The sequence below is a fragment of the Heterodontus francisci genome, chromosome 16 (assembly GCF_036365525.1).
Source record: "Heterodontus francisci isolate sHetFra1 chromosome 16, sHetFra1.hap1, whole genome shotgun sequence".
Taxonomy (NCBI): domain Eukaryota; kingdom Metazoa; phylum Chordata; class Chondrichthyes; order Heterodontiformes; family Heterodontidae; genus Heterodontus; species Heterodontus francisci.
Genome location: NC_090386.1, coordinates 58745521 through 58765421, shown reverse-complemented (window position 1 = coordinate 58765421; position 19901 = coordinate 58745521). Strand labels below are relative to the sequence as shown.

Genomic DNA, 19901 nt, shown 5'->3' with positions numbered 1-19901 from the left:
TCCGCTTTTTATTTCTGTTTTTTTCTGGATTCTCCTTTTTGCCTCCTTTATATTTATTTCTGTTAGTATTTCAACATGGTCTTCGCTCTTAGATGGGCAAAGTTGAACAACCTCCCATCTGATCTTGTGTGGAGGAAAATTCCTTCTTCTGAGGACTTGAACGCATGTGAGAGCAGCAGGGAGAAGAAGATCCCAAACAGTGTAAGTGCGAGAACACAGCCCTGTTTCACGCCACTCAGGATAGGAAAGGGGTCTGATGAGGTGCCACTATGCTGAATTGTGCCTTTCATATTGTCATGGAATGAGGTGACGATACTTAGTAGCTTTGGTGGATCTTTGCTAGTAGTCTGAAGAGACCACGTCTGCTGACGAGGTCAAAGGCTTTGGTGAGATCAATAAAAGCAATGTAGAGGGGCATCTGTTGTTTGCGGCATTTCTCCTGTAGCTGGCGAAGGGAGAGCAGCATGTCAATGGTGGATCTCTCTGCTCGAAAGCCAAACTGTTCCTCCACACAAGATCAGATGGCAGGTTGTTCAACTTTGCCCATCTAAGAGCGAAGACCAAAGTACGGAAAGTCCTCATCAGGGAACTCCTCTTTGCTGACGATGCTGCTTTAACATCTCACACTGAAGAGTGTCTGCAGAGACTCATTGACAGGATTGCGGCTGCCTGCAACAAATTTGGCCTAACATCAGCCTCAAGAAAACGAACATCATGGGACAGGACGTCAGAAATGCTCCATCCATCAATATCGGCGACCACGCTCTGGAAGTCGTTCAAGAGTTCACCTACCTAGGCTCAACTATCCCACCAGTAATCTGTCTCTCGATGCAGAAATCAACAAGCGCATGGGAAAGGCTTCTACTGCTATGTCCAGACTGGCCAAGAGAGTGTGGGAAAATGTCGCACTGACACGGAACACAAAAGTCCGAGTATATCAAGGCTGTGTCCTCAGTACCTTGCTCTACGGCAGCGAGGCCTGGACAACGTATGTCAGCCAAGAGTGACATCTCAATACATTCCATCTTTGCTGTATCCGGAGAATGTTTGGCATCAGGTGGCAGGACCGTATCTCCAACACAGAAGTCCTCGAGGCAGCCAACATCCCCAGCATATACACCCTACTGAGCCAGCAGCACTTGAGATGGCTTGGCCATGTGAGCCGCATGGACGATGGCAGGATCCCCAAGGACACGTTGTACAGCGAGCTTGTCACTGGTATCAGACCCACCGGCCGTCCATGTCTCCACTTTAAAGACGTCTGCAAACGCGACATGAAGTCCTGTGACATTGACCACAAGACGTGGGAGTCAGTTGCCAGTGATCGCCCCTAATGTATCTGCTTCTACTACTACCGCTGGCAGCGCATTCCACGCACACACCACTCTCTGTGTAAAGAACCTACCTCTGACATCTCCCCGAAACCTTCCTCCAATCACCTTAAAATTATGCCCCCTGGTGATAGCCCTTTCCGCCCTGGGAAAAAGTCTCTGGCTATCCACTCTATCTATGCCTCTCATCATCTTGTACCCCTCTATCAAGTCACCTCTCATCCTTCTTCACTCCAGTGAGAAAAGCCCTAGCTCCCTCAAGCTTTCTTCGTAGGACATGCCCTCCAGTCCAGGCAGCATCCTGGTAAATCTCCTCTGCACCCTCTCTAAAGCTTCCACATCCTTCCTATAATGAGGCGACCAGAACTGAACACAATATTCCAGGTGTGGTCGAACCAGGGCCTTATAGAGCTGCAGCATAACCTCGCGGCTCTTAAACTCAATCCCCCTGTTAATGAAAGCCAACACACCATACGCCTTCTTAACAACCCTATCAACTTGGGTGGCAACTTTGAGCGATCTATGGACATGGACCCCAAGATCCCTCTGTTCCTCCACACTACCAAGAATCCTGTCTTTAAGCCTGTATTCCGCATTCAAATTTGACCTTCCAAAATGAATCACTTCACATTTTTCCAGGTTGAACTCCATCTGCCACTTCTCAGCCCAGCTCTGCATCCTGTCAATGTCCCGTTGCAACCTACGACAGCCTTCCACACTATCATCAACTCCAGCAACCTTCGTGTCATCGGCAAACTTGCTAACCCAGCCTTCCACTTCCTCATCCAAGTCATTTATGATCTGACTTAGAAGAGTACATTGTTTTGAAGCTGAGTGAAGCAACCATTTAACGTAAGAGTTTGAATCATTTTCGGTCAATTGGAACACTTTTTTTTTATTTAGAGATACAGCACTGAAACAGGCCCTTCGGCCCACCAAGTCTGTACCGACCAACAACCACCCATTTATACTAACTGTACAGTAATGCCATATTCCCTATCACCTACCTACACTAGGGGCAATTTACAACGGCCAATTTACCTATCACCTGCAAGTCTTTGGATGTGGGAGGAAACCGGAGCACCCGGCGAAAACCCCCGCAGACACAGGGAGAACTTGCAAACTCCGCACAGGCAGTACCCAGAATCGAACCCGGGTCCCTGGAGCTGCGAGGCCGCGGTGCTAACCACTGCGCCACTTCTCTATAACTATTGTAGTTATAATTGAATTAATGGGAATCCAAGCTTTACTAAGAAACAACTTGGAACAAGTAGCTTGATAGTAGGATGAGACCACAGTCTGAGTCTTTCAGTCAAACTGATGCCCTTAATTCCAATTTGCTACAGACTCATTCATCCAATTCCTGCTTTCTGAGCACCCCACCTCTCCTTAATGCTGTTCTTGATGAACTAACTAAGACCATCAATGTGCCAACTGGAGGAATCTTAAGCATGAAAGTTAATTGACACTGCATTAGGGACTTGGGTTCCCTATTGTTCAGTGCAATGTAAGGGATCACCAGGCCACCCAACAAGATTTTTGGGTTTTAATTTAAGATCTTAACAAGTCTTATGAAAACTTGTGAAAGGATCGAGAACGAGAGGGCACAGATTTAAAGTAATTGGTAAAAGAAGCAAAAGCGAAATGAGGAACATTCTGCGGGGAGAGGCCCGCCTCAACCTGCGACGTCATGAACGGCCTGCCGCATATTACCTGTGGGGAGGGACCTCAGTGCAGCCCCTCCCCTCACACTCCACCGCCTAGCAGCGGGCCCTTCACCTGCATATTTAAATCAACCTAAATGATATGTAAATAAATTTATCTGCAGACGGTGGCTGCCGTCCCAAGCTGATTTTACTGCCGCCGAATGCAGATCGCGCGACCTTGGAACTTCGAGGCGAGAACCTGGTGGGGAGGAGGGAGGAATAAAATTTTCAGGGTGGGAGGGGTGGAGGAGTGGGGAAAACATTGTTTATTGGCTATGGGGATGCTGGAAAGGGATTGAATGGCAAAGAGTACAAAGTTTGGGGTTTAAAGGTCGGAACTGTCAAAAATGTTTTTTTGGGGGGAGGGGGAATTAAATTTATTTTGTGATCATTGCGGGGGACTGGAAGTAGTGCTTTTATGTTGAATTCAATATTTTTATTGACATTTACAGTGCTGGTCCCTTTAAAAGCTTAAATCAGCTGAAATGGATTGAAGCCCTTTAAAAATGGAGCTGGTGCCTGCGTAGTGGCACCGGATGCCGTTGCCGGGGGCACAGCAGCTGCACCCTCTATGACATTGGGGTGGCCACTCCACCCCCTCTATTTAAATCAGCCCCCGCGCATAGTATCGCAGGGACTGTGCTGAGGCACTTCCATGTCGGAAGGCCACCGCTCTCAAAGTATGCCGCCACAGAGCGCAGCGCACTAATAAAATCCGTTACAGGCATGTACGACCACTGTAGTCTTGCGGCCCTTCTTACTATTTCGCCCTGGTAACACTGTGGCACCACTAACTGGTGAACTACTGTCCAATCCTTGCCCTCAGGTCTGTGATGAGGACTCCATTTCATCATCAGTACCTCATTTTTAAATAGTAGCAATCAGGGACGTCCTTGACTTCACTTTCAGACTGGGCAGCCTGTGCTAATTCTCGCAATACTGGGTTGGCTCACTGAGCCTCACCTGGGGAAAATCCATTTAATTCATTCCCTGCTTCTCCTAACATTCCAAAGAAAATCTCGGACAGGCAGACCTCATGGTCATCTGCCTGTAGTGCCAATGCAGTCTCCTCTGGGGGAGCTGGTTTGATCATGGTCTGCTCCACTACACATTCAGGGACTCTGCAGGGGACCGTCACCTGCCACTGCCCGGTCTCTCTGACCTCCTGTGGTCTTTCTTACACTACTGGGGGGGGGGGGGGGGCTACCACCTTCACCCCCTCAAGCTCTCTTTCTTCGCATTCTTTCTGGAATATTCTTTCTCTCTCTCTCTCTCTCTCCTGCCTTTCTCTTTCCTTCTCCTGTCTTTCTTTCTCTCTCTCCTCTCTCTCTGTTTCTTCCTGTTCCTTCTGGAAGGCTCTCTCTTTCTCCCTCTCCGTCCTCTCTCTCTTTTTTTCTCTTTCTTCTAATTCAAGTTTCCTTTGTTCCAATTGTATCTTTGCTAACAATACCCTGTCAGATTCTGCTTCTAACACTGCTTCTGCTTCTTCGGATTCAAGGGAAAAATGGTTGGCCACTAGCCTTAGGAGTTCAGACTTCCTAGCCTTGCCACGTACAGTGATCTCACACTGCTCAGCCATTTTTTTCAGCTCCTCCATAGACAGTGATTTTAACTTATCCCAAATTACTTCACCTTGGCTTGGAGAGCTGCACACTTCAGTTGCAGACATGTTAGTATTCAATCACACACAACCACAAGAAAACTTGTATTAATCTTGCTCTTTTTTGATTGGTAACAATTTGACTTCCCACTTCCAATTTCTCTTGTTTGTCTGTGGGTGAAATTCCAGACGCTAACACCCAAATTTCTGTTACAACCAGGTGAGAAAGGTGTCTCGGGGTCTTTCTCAGCCTTCACATGGTCTTATTGTAACAGGGTTTATGTTTTTAAACACACTGTATTTTGAGCTCCCCCCTTGGTGAATCCTTGCTCACTGCTTTCTAATAATAAGGCACAGAAATGAGCACAACCAGACTTTCTTAAGTTTAAAGAAGAAAAGTGAAATTTATTAGAATTAAATTCTAATTGGGTTTATGCCTACGGATACACGCCGTGCCCCAAAATAGCATGCATACACGATAAGCGCATGCAAATGGAGACAGAAAAGAGCAGAAGAAAAATAAAGTGAAGAGGTTTGAGGCAATATCAGAAGAGTTTCTTGTTACTGTGCTTTGAGCTCATTGTAGTCTTTTTGTAGATAGTTCTTGCTTGTAGGTAATTCTTGCTTTTCGTTGGGCCCAGTATTCTTAAACCTTGTTCACTGTAGGAGACTTTTCTCTCTTGAGGTTCCTATGTCTTCAATGGATTCCAAAGCTGGTGAGAAAGAGATGAGCAGCCAAGTGAGAGGTGGTGGCAAGCCAGCCACAAGAGGTCTTTTCTAAGTTTTAAAACTCTGTGGCAAGTTCAAATTCAAAAACCTCCAACAGCCAGTTAGTCATGTGACTAAACTGGTCTGACTACATCTGTTTGTGTATTCGGCCATCTTAGCAGTTAACCTGGAATGCTAACTTCTCCACCTTCAATGTCTGGTAATCAAAAGTCCATTGTGGATTAAATTGGAGCAGGCAGTGGCCCCTTCGTCCTTTCCAAGTACTGCCTGTTACTATGCAAATGTCTTTCCAGTCAAGGGTCTGGTGTTCTTTTTAAAACAAGTTCTTTCTTTACTCCAGTAACAGTTTAAGAGTCAATGTTCATGTGGCGAAATTAACGTGTCTCATTCTTGGCAGGTGGGGGCCTACATGACAACATGGTGGGCCAAATGGCCTCCTTCTATGCTATAACAATTCTGTGATTCTGTGAATGTCTAATTGGAAACTTTGTACATTCAGCTTACTAAAAAGTTCAATGTAAATGCAGCTTTTAATCACAAATATCTTTTCTATGTTTTTTGAAGCCTACAAGGAAAAAATGAAGGAGCTGTCAATGCTCTCGCTGATCTGCTCTTGTTTCTACTCACAACCACATCCCAACACAATTAGCAAATTTGGTGGTGAGTGATGCCTTTATGTAATCTATAGGTGGCTCCCTATAAATATGTATAGATTGTATAATTATACTGTAAATATAGGTAATGTGATAACCATTGTTTTACCTATTTATATGTAAAACCAACCAGTTTAAACATTTGTACAATTATTCATTTTCAAAATCACACAAGTTAGAAATATTTGACATGGATTACAAAAATAACACAACTCTAATACACTGGTTTATTGATAAACTATATGGTAAATTGTTACCAGAAGAATCCAAATTATTGCCTGTGTGAACGTGTGTTATATATCATGTCAGGCCACAGAATCAAAGCCCACTGTTTTTCGAACAATCACAATACAGAACATCAATCAATCTGATCTCAAAGACCACTGTCCCTTTAGCCTGAAAATACCAGGAATGTGATGATTCGATCCCAGAATTAATACTGTATTGTCATTTCTGATAGGATTGGTCACAAAAACCAGCAAACACGTTCCATCAAAATGAAATTGTGTGGAATGACAGTTCTTCACCCATCGCTTGTATCCCCTATAAAAGCACTTTAGTGCATAATTAACACGTAAAAAATTTGGAATTCACAAATCATCACCAACTTACCCTTTACTTTCCTCACCCTATTTTCCAATTACTGTGAACTTTTCTTTTCCCATCCACACAAAGTAAACAAAATGCACCTTCCCACACTAGCAGACAGCACCACACCCAGCCACCCATACCCCCGGGCTGATCCAACTCAGACACTATGTCATATAGCCGGATTTGAAGACAAATGGTATGCTATTGCTGTGGATTCTACCCTTACTGGATGGATAATCATGTATGTATGTGTGTATTTTTGTAATTGCTTTCCCAGTGGGTACAGTTTCTGCTTGGAAGCAGAAAATGTGACAGTGTACAGGCACAAACCCATATCCATTATTTCTTTTACTCACCAATTTTCTGGCATTCCCTTCTTTTTTTTTAGAGATACAGCACTGAAACAGGCCCTTCGGCCCACCGAGTCTGTGCCGACCATCAACCACCCATTTATACTAATCCTACACTAATTCCATATTCCTACCACATCCCCACCTGTCCCTATATTCCCCTACCACCTACCTATACTAGGAGCAATTTATAATGGCCAATTTACCTATCAACCTGCAAGTCTTTTGGCTGTGGGAGGAAACCGGAGCACCCGGAGGAAACCCACGCAGACACAGGGAGAACTTGCAAATTCCACACAGGCAGTACCCAGAATTGAACCCGGGTCGCTGGAGCTGTGAGGCTGCAGTGCTAACCACTGCGCCACTGTGCCGCCCTTCTCTCTCAATGGTTTCAATTTCTTGTCATTGTACAGTTCCACCTGTGCCATATGCTCGCCATTATTTCCTCCAAATTGCCATCTTCAAGTATAACACTTAATTAGTGTCAGATCAGTACCTCAGCTGATATCCAAACAATGTACTTCCCAATGGGGTGGGAACTCTGATTCTCCCTTAACCAAGACGCAGTGAGGCCAATTGAAGCACCTCTACTGCTGCTCCAACTGAGATCAGTTAACTCAGCACAAGCTGGGGATTTAACTTGGATCCTTTCTGATATGTAGGCTCAAGTACTCATCAAACCATTGGGGGAACCTCCACATTCCACCATATGGGGACTTGGAGTACTACTGCTCTGCTCAAGAAATTTCTCCAACTTTCTATTCATGAATTGTTATTAACTCTCTATATATGATTGAATCTTTTGGGTTCAGTTTAATTGGGAGTAATGACAATTGGAAAAAAAAGATTCTCAAGCAAAGAAACACCAGTAAATTGAATGTTAGAAGTTCTTTTACTGATATGCTAAAGTTTTATTTGTTGTGAAATGTCTATGTACTGAAGAATGTTGCTGTAAGATAGATTCTACAATCAAGTCATTAAACAGCAAATACAATTTAAAAACTGAAAAATCCAACCACGAAAAAATATAAATTATTGGTGCTGCTCTTGGATCTAAGGCCTGTCACTTTTAATCAACATTAACTGAGGATACTGCAGTTGCTTCTGCATGTTCCATTCCTCCCACAGCCAGACACCATTTATGTGGCAGTGTACTGTAAAGAGAAGAGGTAGATTATAATCACGTTTGTCACTGAATCTGACTTAGACACAGCATGGAAACTGGCATGACCACCGTTTATTTAAGTTTTTTTTCAAATGTGATAGGCAATAACTTTATTTTTGTTATTCCATAAAATATATTGGGGTCAACCCCCACAGGATCTCCTGCTCATCTGCTGTAACTTCAGTGGAAAAGCTGCGTAAAGGCCAAAGAACAGCATTAACAGCTATTTACCCAGGGTTTTCACAGCTCTTACACTAAAGGTATGGCGGACAATCAGAAGAACCCCATCATAATTCACCCCATTGTGTAGTTATTCCTTTGATATCCACATACCTGGTATAGGTAGGTGGTAGGGAAATATAGGGACAGGTGGGGATGTGGTAGGAATATGGGATTAGTGTAGGATTAGTATAAATGGGTGGTTGATGGTTGGCACAGACTCGGTGGGCTGAAGGGCCTGTTTCAGTGCTGTATCTCTAAACTATAAAAGAACAAAACAAAAATGTAACATTCTAAAGACAAACTCCAAATTCTTATCCATTAATAATAAAGAACAGAACAAACAGTTGCTTTAAAATTAATGTTGATGCTTTAATAGCTATTGTTGATAATGTCACAGGTTATAATGAAGGAATAGGAGACTTGAGTTTAATTCTCACATCATGCTTCAATTCGCTTGCAGTACCCTGTTCCAAATGTCTTTTCCTTCTTTAGATATGGAAGTGAAACCAATTAACAAGCGTGCATCTGGACAAGCTTTTGAAGTGATCTTGAAGCCCCAATCTACTGAGTTGTCACCTGAACAACCTATCTCACCAAAGAAAAAGGAGATCTCTTTGGAGGAACTGCAACACCAGCTGGATGCTGCTGAGGACAGGAGAAAGGTAAACAACAATGCCAGTTTTATGTGCAGGTGGTGAGTTGAAGATTTCCCCCCACCCAGTCTTCCCATATACAATGTTATTCTTAAGTCTCCGGTTTCCCATAGACATATGGATTTGAAAGGCAATCTATCTAATTGTAGTCACAGTCTAGTTAAAAATGTTACCTCTACACTGCTGTTCATGGAATGATACAGCACTGGAGGCTAATCTGCCCATCATGCCTGTGCTGGCTCTTTATTAGAGCGATTCAATTACTTCCACTTCCCTGCTCTTTCTCCATCGACCTTCAAATTTTCCCCTTCAAGTAGATATACAATTCCCTCTTGAAAGTTACTATTGAATCTGCTTCCACTACCCTTTCAAGCTATGCATTCCAGATCATAAAAGACTTCTCATCATCCCGCTGGTTCCTTTGCCAATTACCTTAAATCTGGTTATTGACTTCTGCTAGTGAAAACAGTTTCTGTTGAGCATAATGGCTGGGACTTTGTGGTAGTAATGACAGCAAAACAGTTGGTGTTCGCTATCATTACTCTTCTGAAACTGACAGCAACTTCTGGAGCAAGAATGGGTCATTTGATCCTTAGAGCCTGCTTTACCATTCCACAAGATTATGGCTGATCTTTTACCTCAACTCCACCTTCCTGCATTTCCCCTTTTCCCTTAATTCCTTTAGTACCCACAACTCTATTGGCTTCTGTCTTGCACATACTCAATGACTGAGCAGATACAGCTGTCTGGGTTACAGTATACCAAAGATTCACAAACCTTTGAGTCAAGAAATTTCTCCTCATCTCAGCCATAAATGGCCAACCTCTCCTTCTGATGTTCCAGATTCCCCAGCCAGGGAAAACATTTTGCAGCATCTACCCTGTCCAGCCCCTTAAGAATTTTACATGTTTCAATTAGATCACCTAACATTTTTTCTAAACTCCACGCAATATAGGCCTAATCTAGTCAATTTCTCCTCATAATCCCCTCAATCCAGGAACCAGTCTAGTGAACCTTTGTTGCACACTTTCTAGGGAAGGAGACTAAAATTGCACACTGTGGGCTGAATTTTATTCTCCCGCTGCTGCTCCTGCCAGCAGGCAAAACAAATGGTGGCCTGCGTGCCACCATGCCACCACGATCTAGCATTGGAAGGCTCATCTGCATACACTGGGCGGTTCGCCCCCTCAAATCACGTGGTGGGGTAAGGCTCTGTGATACCGGCGGCAGCGTCAGCTGCTTCTGCGCAGGCGCTGGCACCATTTTTAAAGCGCTGCTAGACCTGCACAGTTGAAGCCCACCCCCCCAAAAAAACTGTTGCTTTTGCAAATTATTCAAGGTCCTGATAAAAGTTATTTTATTCAGAAAAAATATTTAATCTTTATATTTGGCTTCAACTTGAGGGAGTGAGGAGTGAGGGAATAGTCCTTATTTCTCATTATTATAATTTATTAAAGTTCTTATAACCTCTTAATAATAATAATCAGCTCCCTTCCACTGTTTTTATTTTTTAAATTCCATTTTACTTAGGACAGTGTATGGCTTGTAGATCGAGAGTACATTTTTTGTTTATTTTTCATTGCACATGAACATTTAGCTGTTTTAGCTGCTTTGTTGCCATGCCAATATGATATAATGCAGGCTTATTGTATTGGTGGGGGGGGTGGTGGTATGGCCTTCAAAGAAAATAAATAGCCGCTCCGCTCCCCCGCACAAAACACTTACATTTAATATGTGACCTTCCCCCACAACTGCACAAAGTGCAGAAGTCACCCATTCCCCCCCGACACAACATATGCAGAGTTGACCCCATTTTGTTCCCCCACCCCCCCCCCCACCACTACACTAAAAATCCTAAGTTCCCCCTTCCCCACCTCAGTGGCACCAGCTTTCCCTGGACGGGAAAGTGAAGGCGCGTGAGTGCAGGCCACCGCACGGAAGATCACGGATAGCCAGCAAGATTGCAGTGAAAGGTATGTAAATTTATTCGTGCCCCTTATTTAAATATTTAAAGTTGAGTCCCATTGCCGAACCGTGGGGGGAGCTGCCACAGAGCCTCGGCGCTGCCAGGAAGATTGGGTCCGGCAATCCCAACGTCAGGCTCCGTGGCGCGCCACTGCTGGTGCAGTCTTCTGGCCACCTCCCCCCACCCCTGCCATGGAGCCCAATGTCAGGAGCTCAACAAAATCCCAGCCAGTGCTCTGTCAGTGATCCTAAGCTTCTCTAGAGTGTGAGCTTTTGCGGTCTCTCCCCCCACCCCCACAGACTGCAATAAATTGGAAATCATTGAACTAGTGGGAACTTCCACTCTAAGTCTCCCTGCAAAAAACTCTTGAGAAAGTTACACCTTGTTGCATGAGGTGTAACTCATTTCTTAATGGCGTACTAAGTTCATAATTACTGCTAAAAAGCTTCACTGGCCCTGAAAGACTAATTTTATTTTTGTTGAATGTCAAATTTCTCCATTATGATAATTCTACATATTTTTAAAATATTTTTTTAAGTTTGTGTATGATATTTTATCATCTACCTGAATCCCATGTGTATGTCCCAATCATTTATTTCCCTAGCTGTAAAAATTTAAAATTAAAAGTGAGGGGATGCAGTGGTTTTTACTTCCTGGTTTGCTGTCTATGAGAATACTTTAATGTGATTGGCTGCTTACCCTGCTTCATGACACCACCACTGCTGGATGCCTGGAGATCCCCTTGACTTGGCACCAGAGACAAACTGATGTCAGGAAAGGGGAAATCCACGCCACAGAGTTTGCTGGATCTTTGTGAACAGCTTTCTTCGAGGTCAGCAGCAAGTTGCTTTGCTGCTGACTGCAAAATTCGGCCCATAATATATTTTGTTGAAGTCCCATTCACATCAGAATAATAGTTATTCTATGGATTTACAGTCCCAAGAGATGCAGCTTCTGCAGCAACTTGCAGAAAAGCAGCAACATAGGCGTATAGTTCTACATAGGGCGATTGTGGATAACTGTGACTTCAGCAGAACCACTGAAAGGAAGTTAAATCAGAAGATGGAAATCTATAACGAAAATCGCAAAGCTCATATAGCTGCCCTCAAGGATCGTTTTCGTGAGAAGGCAAGTATTTCACTTCCTTTAAATTATATTTTAGTACTTTTAAAAGTAGTTAACCATAAATGATTGTATTCCTTCATAACAAAGTAGCAAATAATTGCCCACTCAATTTGCTATTTATTAGGCAATTATACAAGGAAAAGACTTTCCAGGGTGTTGTTTCCAGTGGGATGTGATGGGTAGATTTTAGTTTGGACCTGTGTTTATTTGGTGAATTCAAAATAGTGTAGAGTTGACCTCTTCAAGTTGAAGAGGTAAAGCTGCCCCACATTTTCACTCCTCTTTCAACTTACACTTGGATCTCTTGTAATTATAATCAGGATCTTCATTGTTATCTATTAAAACTATACACATATAGGTTTACAGCAGTAAGAATGAATGGTGATGTGATATTGCATCTTCCTCTGTTTATAAATGCAGTAATAAGTTTTGCACATATTATGACTACTGTCCCTTTAAAGTTTTGTTTACAGTAACTTCCAATAAAGTATTGATAAAAGTATTGATAAAAAACTTGATTACTCTTTACTTCTGCTGGAGTTTTGCAATAATGGCTTACAGTGAAAAACACATCCTGACTGAAAAAGCAATATAATGTATTTAAATTGTTACTTACAGCATAAACCTCACTGATAAACATTGAATAGCGTGTGCTCGGAAATGTTTTTTTGGTAAATGTACTAAAAGTAAATCACAAACATACAATGTTTGAATTTACTTTAGGACTTGAAATTGCTGCTGAGCACAGAGTACATATCACAATTGGGTGGCCCGAGGACAGGTCAAAATTGAGCTTAATATTATTTGGGCAAACAGTTTCCACAGGCAGATTGCTCATTAATAAAAAAGAATCAGGCCGCTTGCCTCAGTGGAAAGGGAGCATAAAGCAGATTGCTCATCTACATCTATACGAAGCCTGAATAATTGCTCAATCTAATATCAGGTCAGATGTCTTCCAGGTGTACTTTGGGCATGGGGTCTTGGCCCCCAAAATTGGCTCTCAGAGCGCTCATTTTTGTCTGTAAAACATGTGTGATGAGGCCTAATTTCTAATCCATGATCTGCTGCTAACAGGTTTCCACCTTCAACTAATTATGTACCCATTGTAAAATATGCAAAAACTAACATTTTCAGATGAAATGATATTTAGCAATATTATGACATGATCTAATACATAATTCTGAGGTGCCTCTATATATATGTAATAATTCTAGTCATTACAATCCATCGGTACATTATCGTCCATGAGTTATGAGTTGTGAGATCAAGTTACCCAGTGAATAGATTTGAAAGTGAAGAACTCCTTGCCATACATTTGCATGATGTATGTAGCAACATTGTAAATGTGTTTGTGGAGATTTCCTCGGCTTGCTCCAATTTGTCCTGAAGCACCCATTGCCAGCAGACACTTTGTATCAGTCATGCTGCTCAGACAGGGAGCACCCATAATTTGCTTTAAAAATGGAGCTATAATAAACCTGGTGCATGTTAGGTGTGATGGCTCTGAGTGCTGAAAGTGCTGCACTGGAAAATGTACTTCAGGTATAACAGTCAACAATCAAAAATTTTATATTTACTCAAACTGCTATGTTTGTGCTTTACCTAAATGGTTTTGTCTCATATATTACTGTTTAATGACGAATAAAATGCTTTCCATCTGCACTACCCATACAGTAAAAGGAAATGACTTTTCTTTTATAAATAATTTTGTTTGAATCTTTGTTGATAGCAACCCAATTAGAGAATGCCAACTTAGTGTGGAATTCAAATAAACTTGTCCATATTGGATGATTTTTTCACGACTCTAATCCTGTTATTGATGGTGGTTTCCAGAGTTTTCTGTGAGGGGTCCCCAGTTAAATATTGAGCTATTGTTGGGGACTCACTACATATATCGACACACTCCTGGGGATCCCCTGCAAATAGTAACATGTCTCTAGTAATCCTTATTCTGACTTTCAAAAGACAGTTTCAGAAAAACATTGCAGATTATTTAAAATCATGAACAGAATCAATGTGTAAGAAGATCAATGAATATGAAAAACCATTGAACACAGCATTCGCAAAACACCTGTGCTTGTGGCACCTGGTTTACAAGACCTAATATGGACAGAAATCTAAAGACCTTATGCACCTCCAGGAATCCACAAAACTCATTTTAAAAACATACAGTGTAGAACGTTTCATGGGAATTAAGTGCTTTATCTCAGGAGGTTGGGAAGAGCGAAGCTTATCTGTACTAATTTTTATGAGATCTTTTTTGGATTGTCAAACCAATCAAAAAATTAACAACTGCACAGAAATGAAAAAGATTGCTCATCCTAATTCCAGGCTTGTCTCATCCTGGAAGTATTTGGTTAGAACTAGTACAAACAGATGCCAATTAAAGTATTACATTTTTAAGACCAGTTGTTCAGATATGTTGTCTTCTAAAATTTCTGCATTTTGTGTGACAGGAAAGGCATGCAGCTGAGGTCCGCAGAAACAAGGTTCTACGAGAGGAACTATCTGGCTAAATGCCTTTCTACCACATTATGAAGAACACCCTGGAACGAATCTAATACTAATATCCTGGCTATCAAGATACGAGTCTTGTTTCTGAATTCAGTACTTCTATCTAATAGTTCATGCTTTTTTGCATTCAAATTATTGGTTCTTATTTCGTGTGCAATACAGAAAGTTGTAAGCAGGCAAAAATCAGCAGAATATCAATAATTTAATGATATTTAAAAGAGTATTAATTGTTATTGACATCATAATCTGCCAATGCATTTTAACATGTGTATATACAGACACATTATATAGATTAACAGATTCAACCTACAATTAAAAAAGGTTTACCAAAAAATTAATTATTTTGTTTTTATATCCTGCATGCAATTAAACCATAGGTCTTTTATTGATATTATTATTGCCACATAAGCATTGCCAGTTTTAGAAGGGTTATCCTATAATCATTGGAGTTACTTTCTTGGTCCTCACATTTAGAGGATGGTAATTTCTTAATCTATCTCCCAACATGCTGTTGTTGTTGGAACACACAGCCACTTACATAGGAAGATAGGAACAGGAGTAGGCCATTCAGCCCCTCGAGCCTGTCCTGCCATTCAATGAAATCATGGCTGATCCACGGCCTAACTCCATATACCTGCCTTTGACCCATATCCCTTAATATCATTACTTAACAAAAATCTATCTATCTCAGATTTTAAATTAACAACTATTCTAGCTTCAACTGCTGTTCGTGGGAGAGAGTTCCAAACCTCTACCACCCTTTGTGTGAAGAAGTGCTTCCTAACATCTCTCCTGAACAGTCTGGCCCTAATCTTTAGACTAGTTTTAGAATCTTCAACCAGTGGAAATAGTTTATCTTTATCTAGCCTGTCTTTTCCTGTTAATATCTTGAAGACTTCGATCAGATCACCCCTTCTAGCGAAAACAGGCCTAATTTGAGTAATCTCTCCTCGTAACTTAACCCCTGTAGTCCAGGTATCATTCGTAAACCTACGTTGCACTCCCTCCAAGGTCAATATATCCTTCCTAAGGTGTGGTGCCCAGAATTGCTCACAGTACTCTATGTGGGGTCTAACCAGGGTTTTGTACAGCTGCAGCATAACCTCTGTGTCTTTATACTCCAATCCTCTAGATATAAAGGCTGGCATTCCATCAGCCTTTTTGATTATTTTCTGCACTTGCTCGTGGCATTTTAAACATCTATGTACCTGAACCCCCAAGTCCCTTTGGACATCCACTGTACATAACCTCTTCCCATTTAGAAAGTACCCTGCCTCTATCCTTTTTTGGTCCAAAATGGATAACCTCACACTCGCCAACATTGAAATCCATCTGCCACAGTTTTGCCCATTCACCTAGTCTGTCAATATCTCCTTGCAATTTTATGCTATCATCTGGACTGTCTGCAATGCCGCCTAACTTTGTATCATCAGCAAATCTGGATATATGACTTACTATGCCATCATCCAAGTCGTTAATGAATAATGTGAATAATTGAGGCCCCAACACGGATCCCTGTGGGACACCACTAGTCACATCCTGCCAATCAGAGTACTTACCCATTATCCACACTCTCTGTCGCCTACCACTCAACCAATTTCCTAACCATGTCAATAATTTGCCCTCAACTCCATGGGCTTCTACCTTAGTTAATAGTCTCTTATGTGGGACTTTATCAAATGCCTTCTGGAAGTCCATATAAATAACATACATAGACATTCCCCTGTCCACTACCTTAGTCACCTCTTCAAAAAATTCAATGAGATTTGTCAGACATGACCTTCCCGTCATGAATCCGTGTTGGCTATCCCTGATTAATTGACATTTTTCTTGGTGTTCAATCACCTATCCTTGATTATAGACTCCAGCAACTTCCCCACCACAGATGTCAGGCTAACTGGTCTGTAATTTCCTTGGTTCCCCCTTTCACCCTTCTTAAAAAGTGGACTGACATGTGCAACTTTCCAATCCAGAGGGACCACTCCAGAATCTCGGGAACTCTGAAAGACTATAGTTAGGGCATTTACAATGTGCTCCCCTACTTCCTTTGACACCCTCAGATGGAAGCTGTCAGGTCCTGGGGATTTCTCACTCTTTAGTTCCAGTAATTTCCTTGTTACTGATGTTTTACTTACGTTAATTGTATTAAGTCCCTGTCCCCTGTCGGCTATTAATTTTTTCGGGACTTCTGGCAAGTTATCCTCCTTTTCAACTGTAAACACTGAGGTAAAGTAATCGTTCAACATGTCTGCCATTTCTCCATTATCAATGACAATATCTCCATTTTCAGCTTTTAGTGGGCCTACATTGCTCTTGAAAAGCAACTGAACATCTCTGCTGCAAACAAATTATATAAGTCAGCCACAATTCATCAAATCAAACAGATAAAACTGACTAAATGTTTCTCCATCATACTTCTGAACAAATATGTCTAAGATATGTTAAAACATACATTTTAGTGTTTAAATGTTCTTTTCTTTCATAATGGATTTATCCTTAAATTTATCATTAACTCACAATAATTTAATGAATATATAATTTTAAGTGAACGCCAATGAATTATTCTGTGGAAGAATCACAGCTTAATTATAGCTTCTTGCTGCCATAAGGCCTTTGTGTCTTTACACAGCATAAAAGTATCTAGGCCTTCAGTAGAACTATATATTCAGCAGTTGATGTTGTGGGTTGAACTTGTTAATAAATGGAGTAAGTTCCATCTATAAATAGAAAATGTCATCGGTAACATTGTATAGTACAGCTGTCAGATTAAGCAAACTCTTTCTATATCTTATGCTCACTAAAGCGGGGAAACCTTCCATGTAAGTAAGCAACATTTTGGTGAAATTAGTCTCCCTGCAAAAAGTTAATGGTTAATTGTGTGCGTGAGAAATTCCTAAATTATCCAGCTGAATTTTTGTCTTATTACTGCTGTAGCTGTGCTGAGTAGAAATGGTTTGCCAAATATAAAGCTGTATAAGTTACGGAGTGTTTGTTTGGTGTGGAGTATCTAACTTTGAAAATTATTTTGTAAATACCTAATTTTGTTGAAAAGGATTGTGTTTTGCAAGCTAGTACATATCCTTTAATCTGTAACACTGTACTTTGCTAACATCTCATTTAATTATGTGCCATTTCACCTCGAACTCTGACAGTTTGTATATTTGCCTATCGGACTTGAAACTAGAGTCAGGGTAAGACAGTAAATGGTGCTAGATACTTTCATCTACTAAGTGTACTTGAAGGTGGCATGTTTTTAATCACTTGATTAGATCTTGCTATTTATTGATGTGTTCGTATTTGAATCCTTTGGACTTTTTGGGAAGATGTTCAAAAATCTCCCATCTCACATTGAAAAGTCACTGGAAGATGATCAGCCTGAAGATTCTTGCCCACCCATTTTAGGTTCCATAACATGCATTTTAACGTCAGTTTAAAATTGTTGTAGTGTGCAAGATGTGGTTACAAAATAAAATCCATGATATATACACTTAACTTTTCTTGCATTGCTAAATTCTTTGATATGAATTTATATATATTTCATTTTCAAGGCGTAGAAATCAATCAGCAGCAAAGATAGGACCAACATAAGGATTTTAAAATAAAATGAAGCAGTGTCATGTTTGGGCATGTGTTTTAATTCTTGGCTTATTGTATTGCACATGGCAAGTTGGAGAATATGGTTGCTCCCTCACCTGTCTCAGATGTCTTCATGTGCTAAATCTGTCTTTCCTCTTCTGCTTCTGTCTCTTTTTTTTTGCTTCTCTGCTGCTTTTCCTCCTTTAACTCCTTTTGTTTCTCTCGCTGTCCTCTTCTGCTTCTCTACCTTTTGTTTTCTTCTTTCCTTTCAGGTGGGAAGTGATAGATGGTATTATCTAATGTGGCAGGCAAAGGAGCACCAACAGCTGCGGGCTATATTTGTGGATGGGGTTGTAGGGTAAATGTTGCCCTCAGCAGCTCCCTTCCCATGCGCTAATCACTCATGCTTCCTCTTCTCCTTTGTTCCCATCACACCTCCCACCCCCTCACTTTCCCAGTCAGTATTCCTGATCCTACCACCCCTTCACTCCCACCCTACCTCCTTCCCTTTGAACAATCCACTCCAAATCTGCAGCCTTCCTCCCCTGTGCTTTGATGTCCCTCATCGTATCCCTAATCACCCATCCTCTTCACTTATTTCATTTTCACAGGGGAAGGCAGCAAGACGTCAGAGGTCCCCCATACCATCAACCAGTTCTCCTCCTGCTCTCACCTTCCCAGTCTCCCTTCCTATCGGTTTCCTCCAACGAGGCTCTGTTTTTCTATCACACTGACTTTGGCAAACTGTTGTTTGTCACTCTAGTGGGAAGAATTTCCTTTTCATTTGTGTTTATGAATTGTTCATTTTTTTATTGGAGGAAGGAGTTTGACTAGCAAACAAATAAATTAATATTATCAGTGTTTCATTAAAATGTCAGCATGAGGGAAAATTTTCTAATATGGGCACTAAAGTGGTAAAATTAACAAAATAATGTGCTCAGATTGAGGCATTCAAGAGTGAATTCGATTGTTATCTGAAAAGGAAGAGTGTGCAGGGCTATGGGGAGAAGACAGGAGAGTGGCAGTAGGTAAATTGCTCTTTCGTATAGGCAGTGCAGACATGATGAGCTGAATGGCCTCCTTCTGTGCTGTAAAAATTCTGTGATTCTGTGACTGAATTACATAGAATTTTACAACACAGGTGCAGGCCATTCAGCCCAAGAGGTCTATTCTGGTATTTATGCTCCACACAGGAATCCTCCTACTTTTTACTTCACCTCATCCTATCAACATGTTCTTCTTTCTCTCTCATGTACTTATCTAGCTTCCCCTTAAATGCATCTACGCTATTTGCCCCAATCACTCATTGTGGTAGCTAGTTCCATATTTCACCACTCCCTGTGTAAAGTTGTTTCTCCTAAGTTCCTTATTGGATTAGTTAAGGACTATCTTATACTTATGGCCCCTAGTTTTGAACTCCTCCACAAGTGGAACCATCTTAGCACTTGCTGATATTATGCTGGGCCAATTTTATACAATTTACTTAATTAATTATACATGATTAGCTCCCAGTCCCCACTTGTCCTTTCACTGTGAGGCTGCAATTATTTTATGTGTTTTTTTTGGCCTTTCTAATGGCTGTAAGGGGGCAAAAAAGTGATTGGCACAACCTAAAGGAAAACAAAGTATATTTGAGTGCAGAAAACTGATTATATTTGTTTCAAAGTTGTGAAAGGTTCTCTGAAACCCCTTTTTGATAGGTAACAAAGGGGGAGGGGTG

The 19901-nt window shown here is 41.4% G+C and overlaps 1 protein-coding gene across 1 annotated transcript in view; it reads left to right on the top strand.

Moving 5' to 3' along the window:
* LOC137378466 (stathmin-3-like) overlaps window positions 1-18024 on the top strand; it is a 37412-nt gene extending 19388 nt beyond the window's left edge. Inside the window, exons 2-5 of the mRNA XM_068048796.1 lie at window positions 5931-6026; window positions 8840-9009; window positions 11903-12094; window positions 14548-18024. Coding sequence (XP_067904897.1) covers window positions 5945-6026; window positions 8840-9009; window positions 11903-12094; window positions 14548-14607 — 504 coding nt within the window. The 5' untranslated portion in view covers window positions 5931-5944 and the 3' untranslated portion in view covers window positions 14608-18024. The remainder of the gene's footprint in view (window positions 1-5930; window positions 6027-8839; window positions 9010-11902; window positions 12095-14547) is intronic.
* The last annotated feature ends 1877 nt before the right edge of the window (window positions 18025-19901 follow it).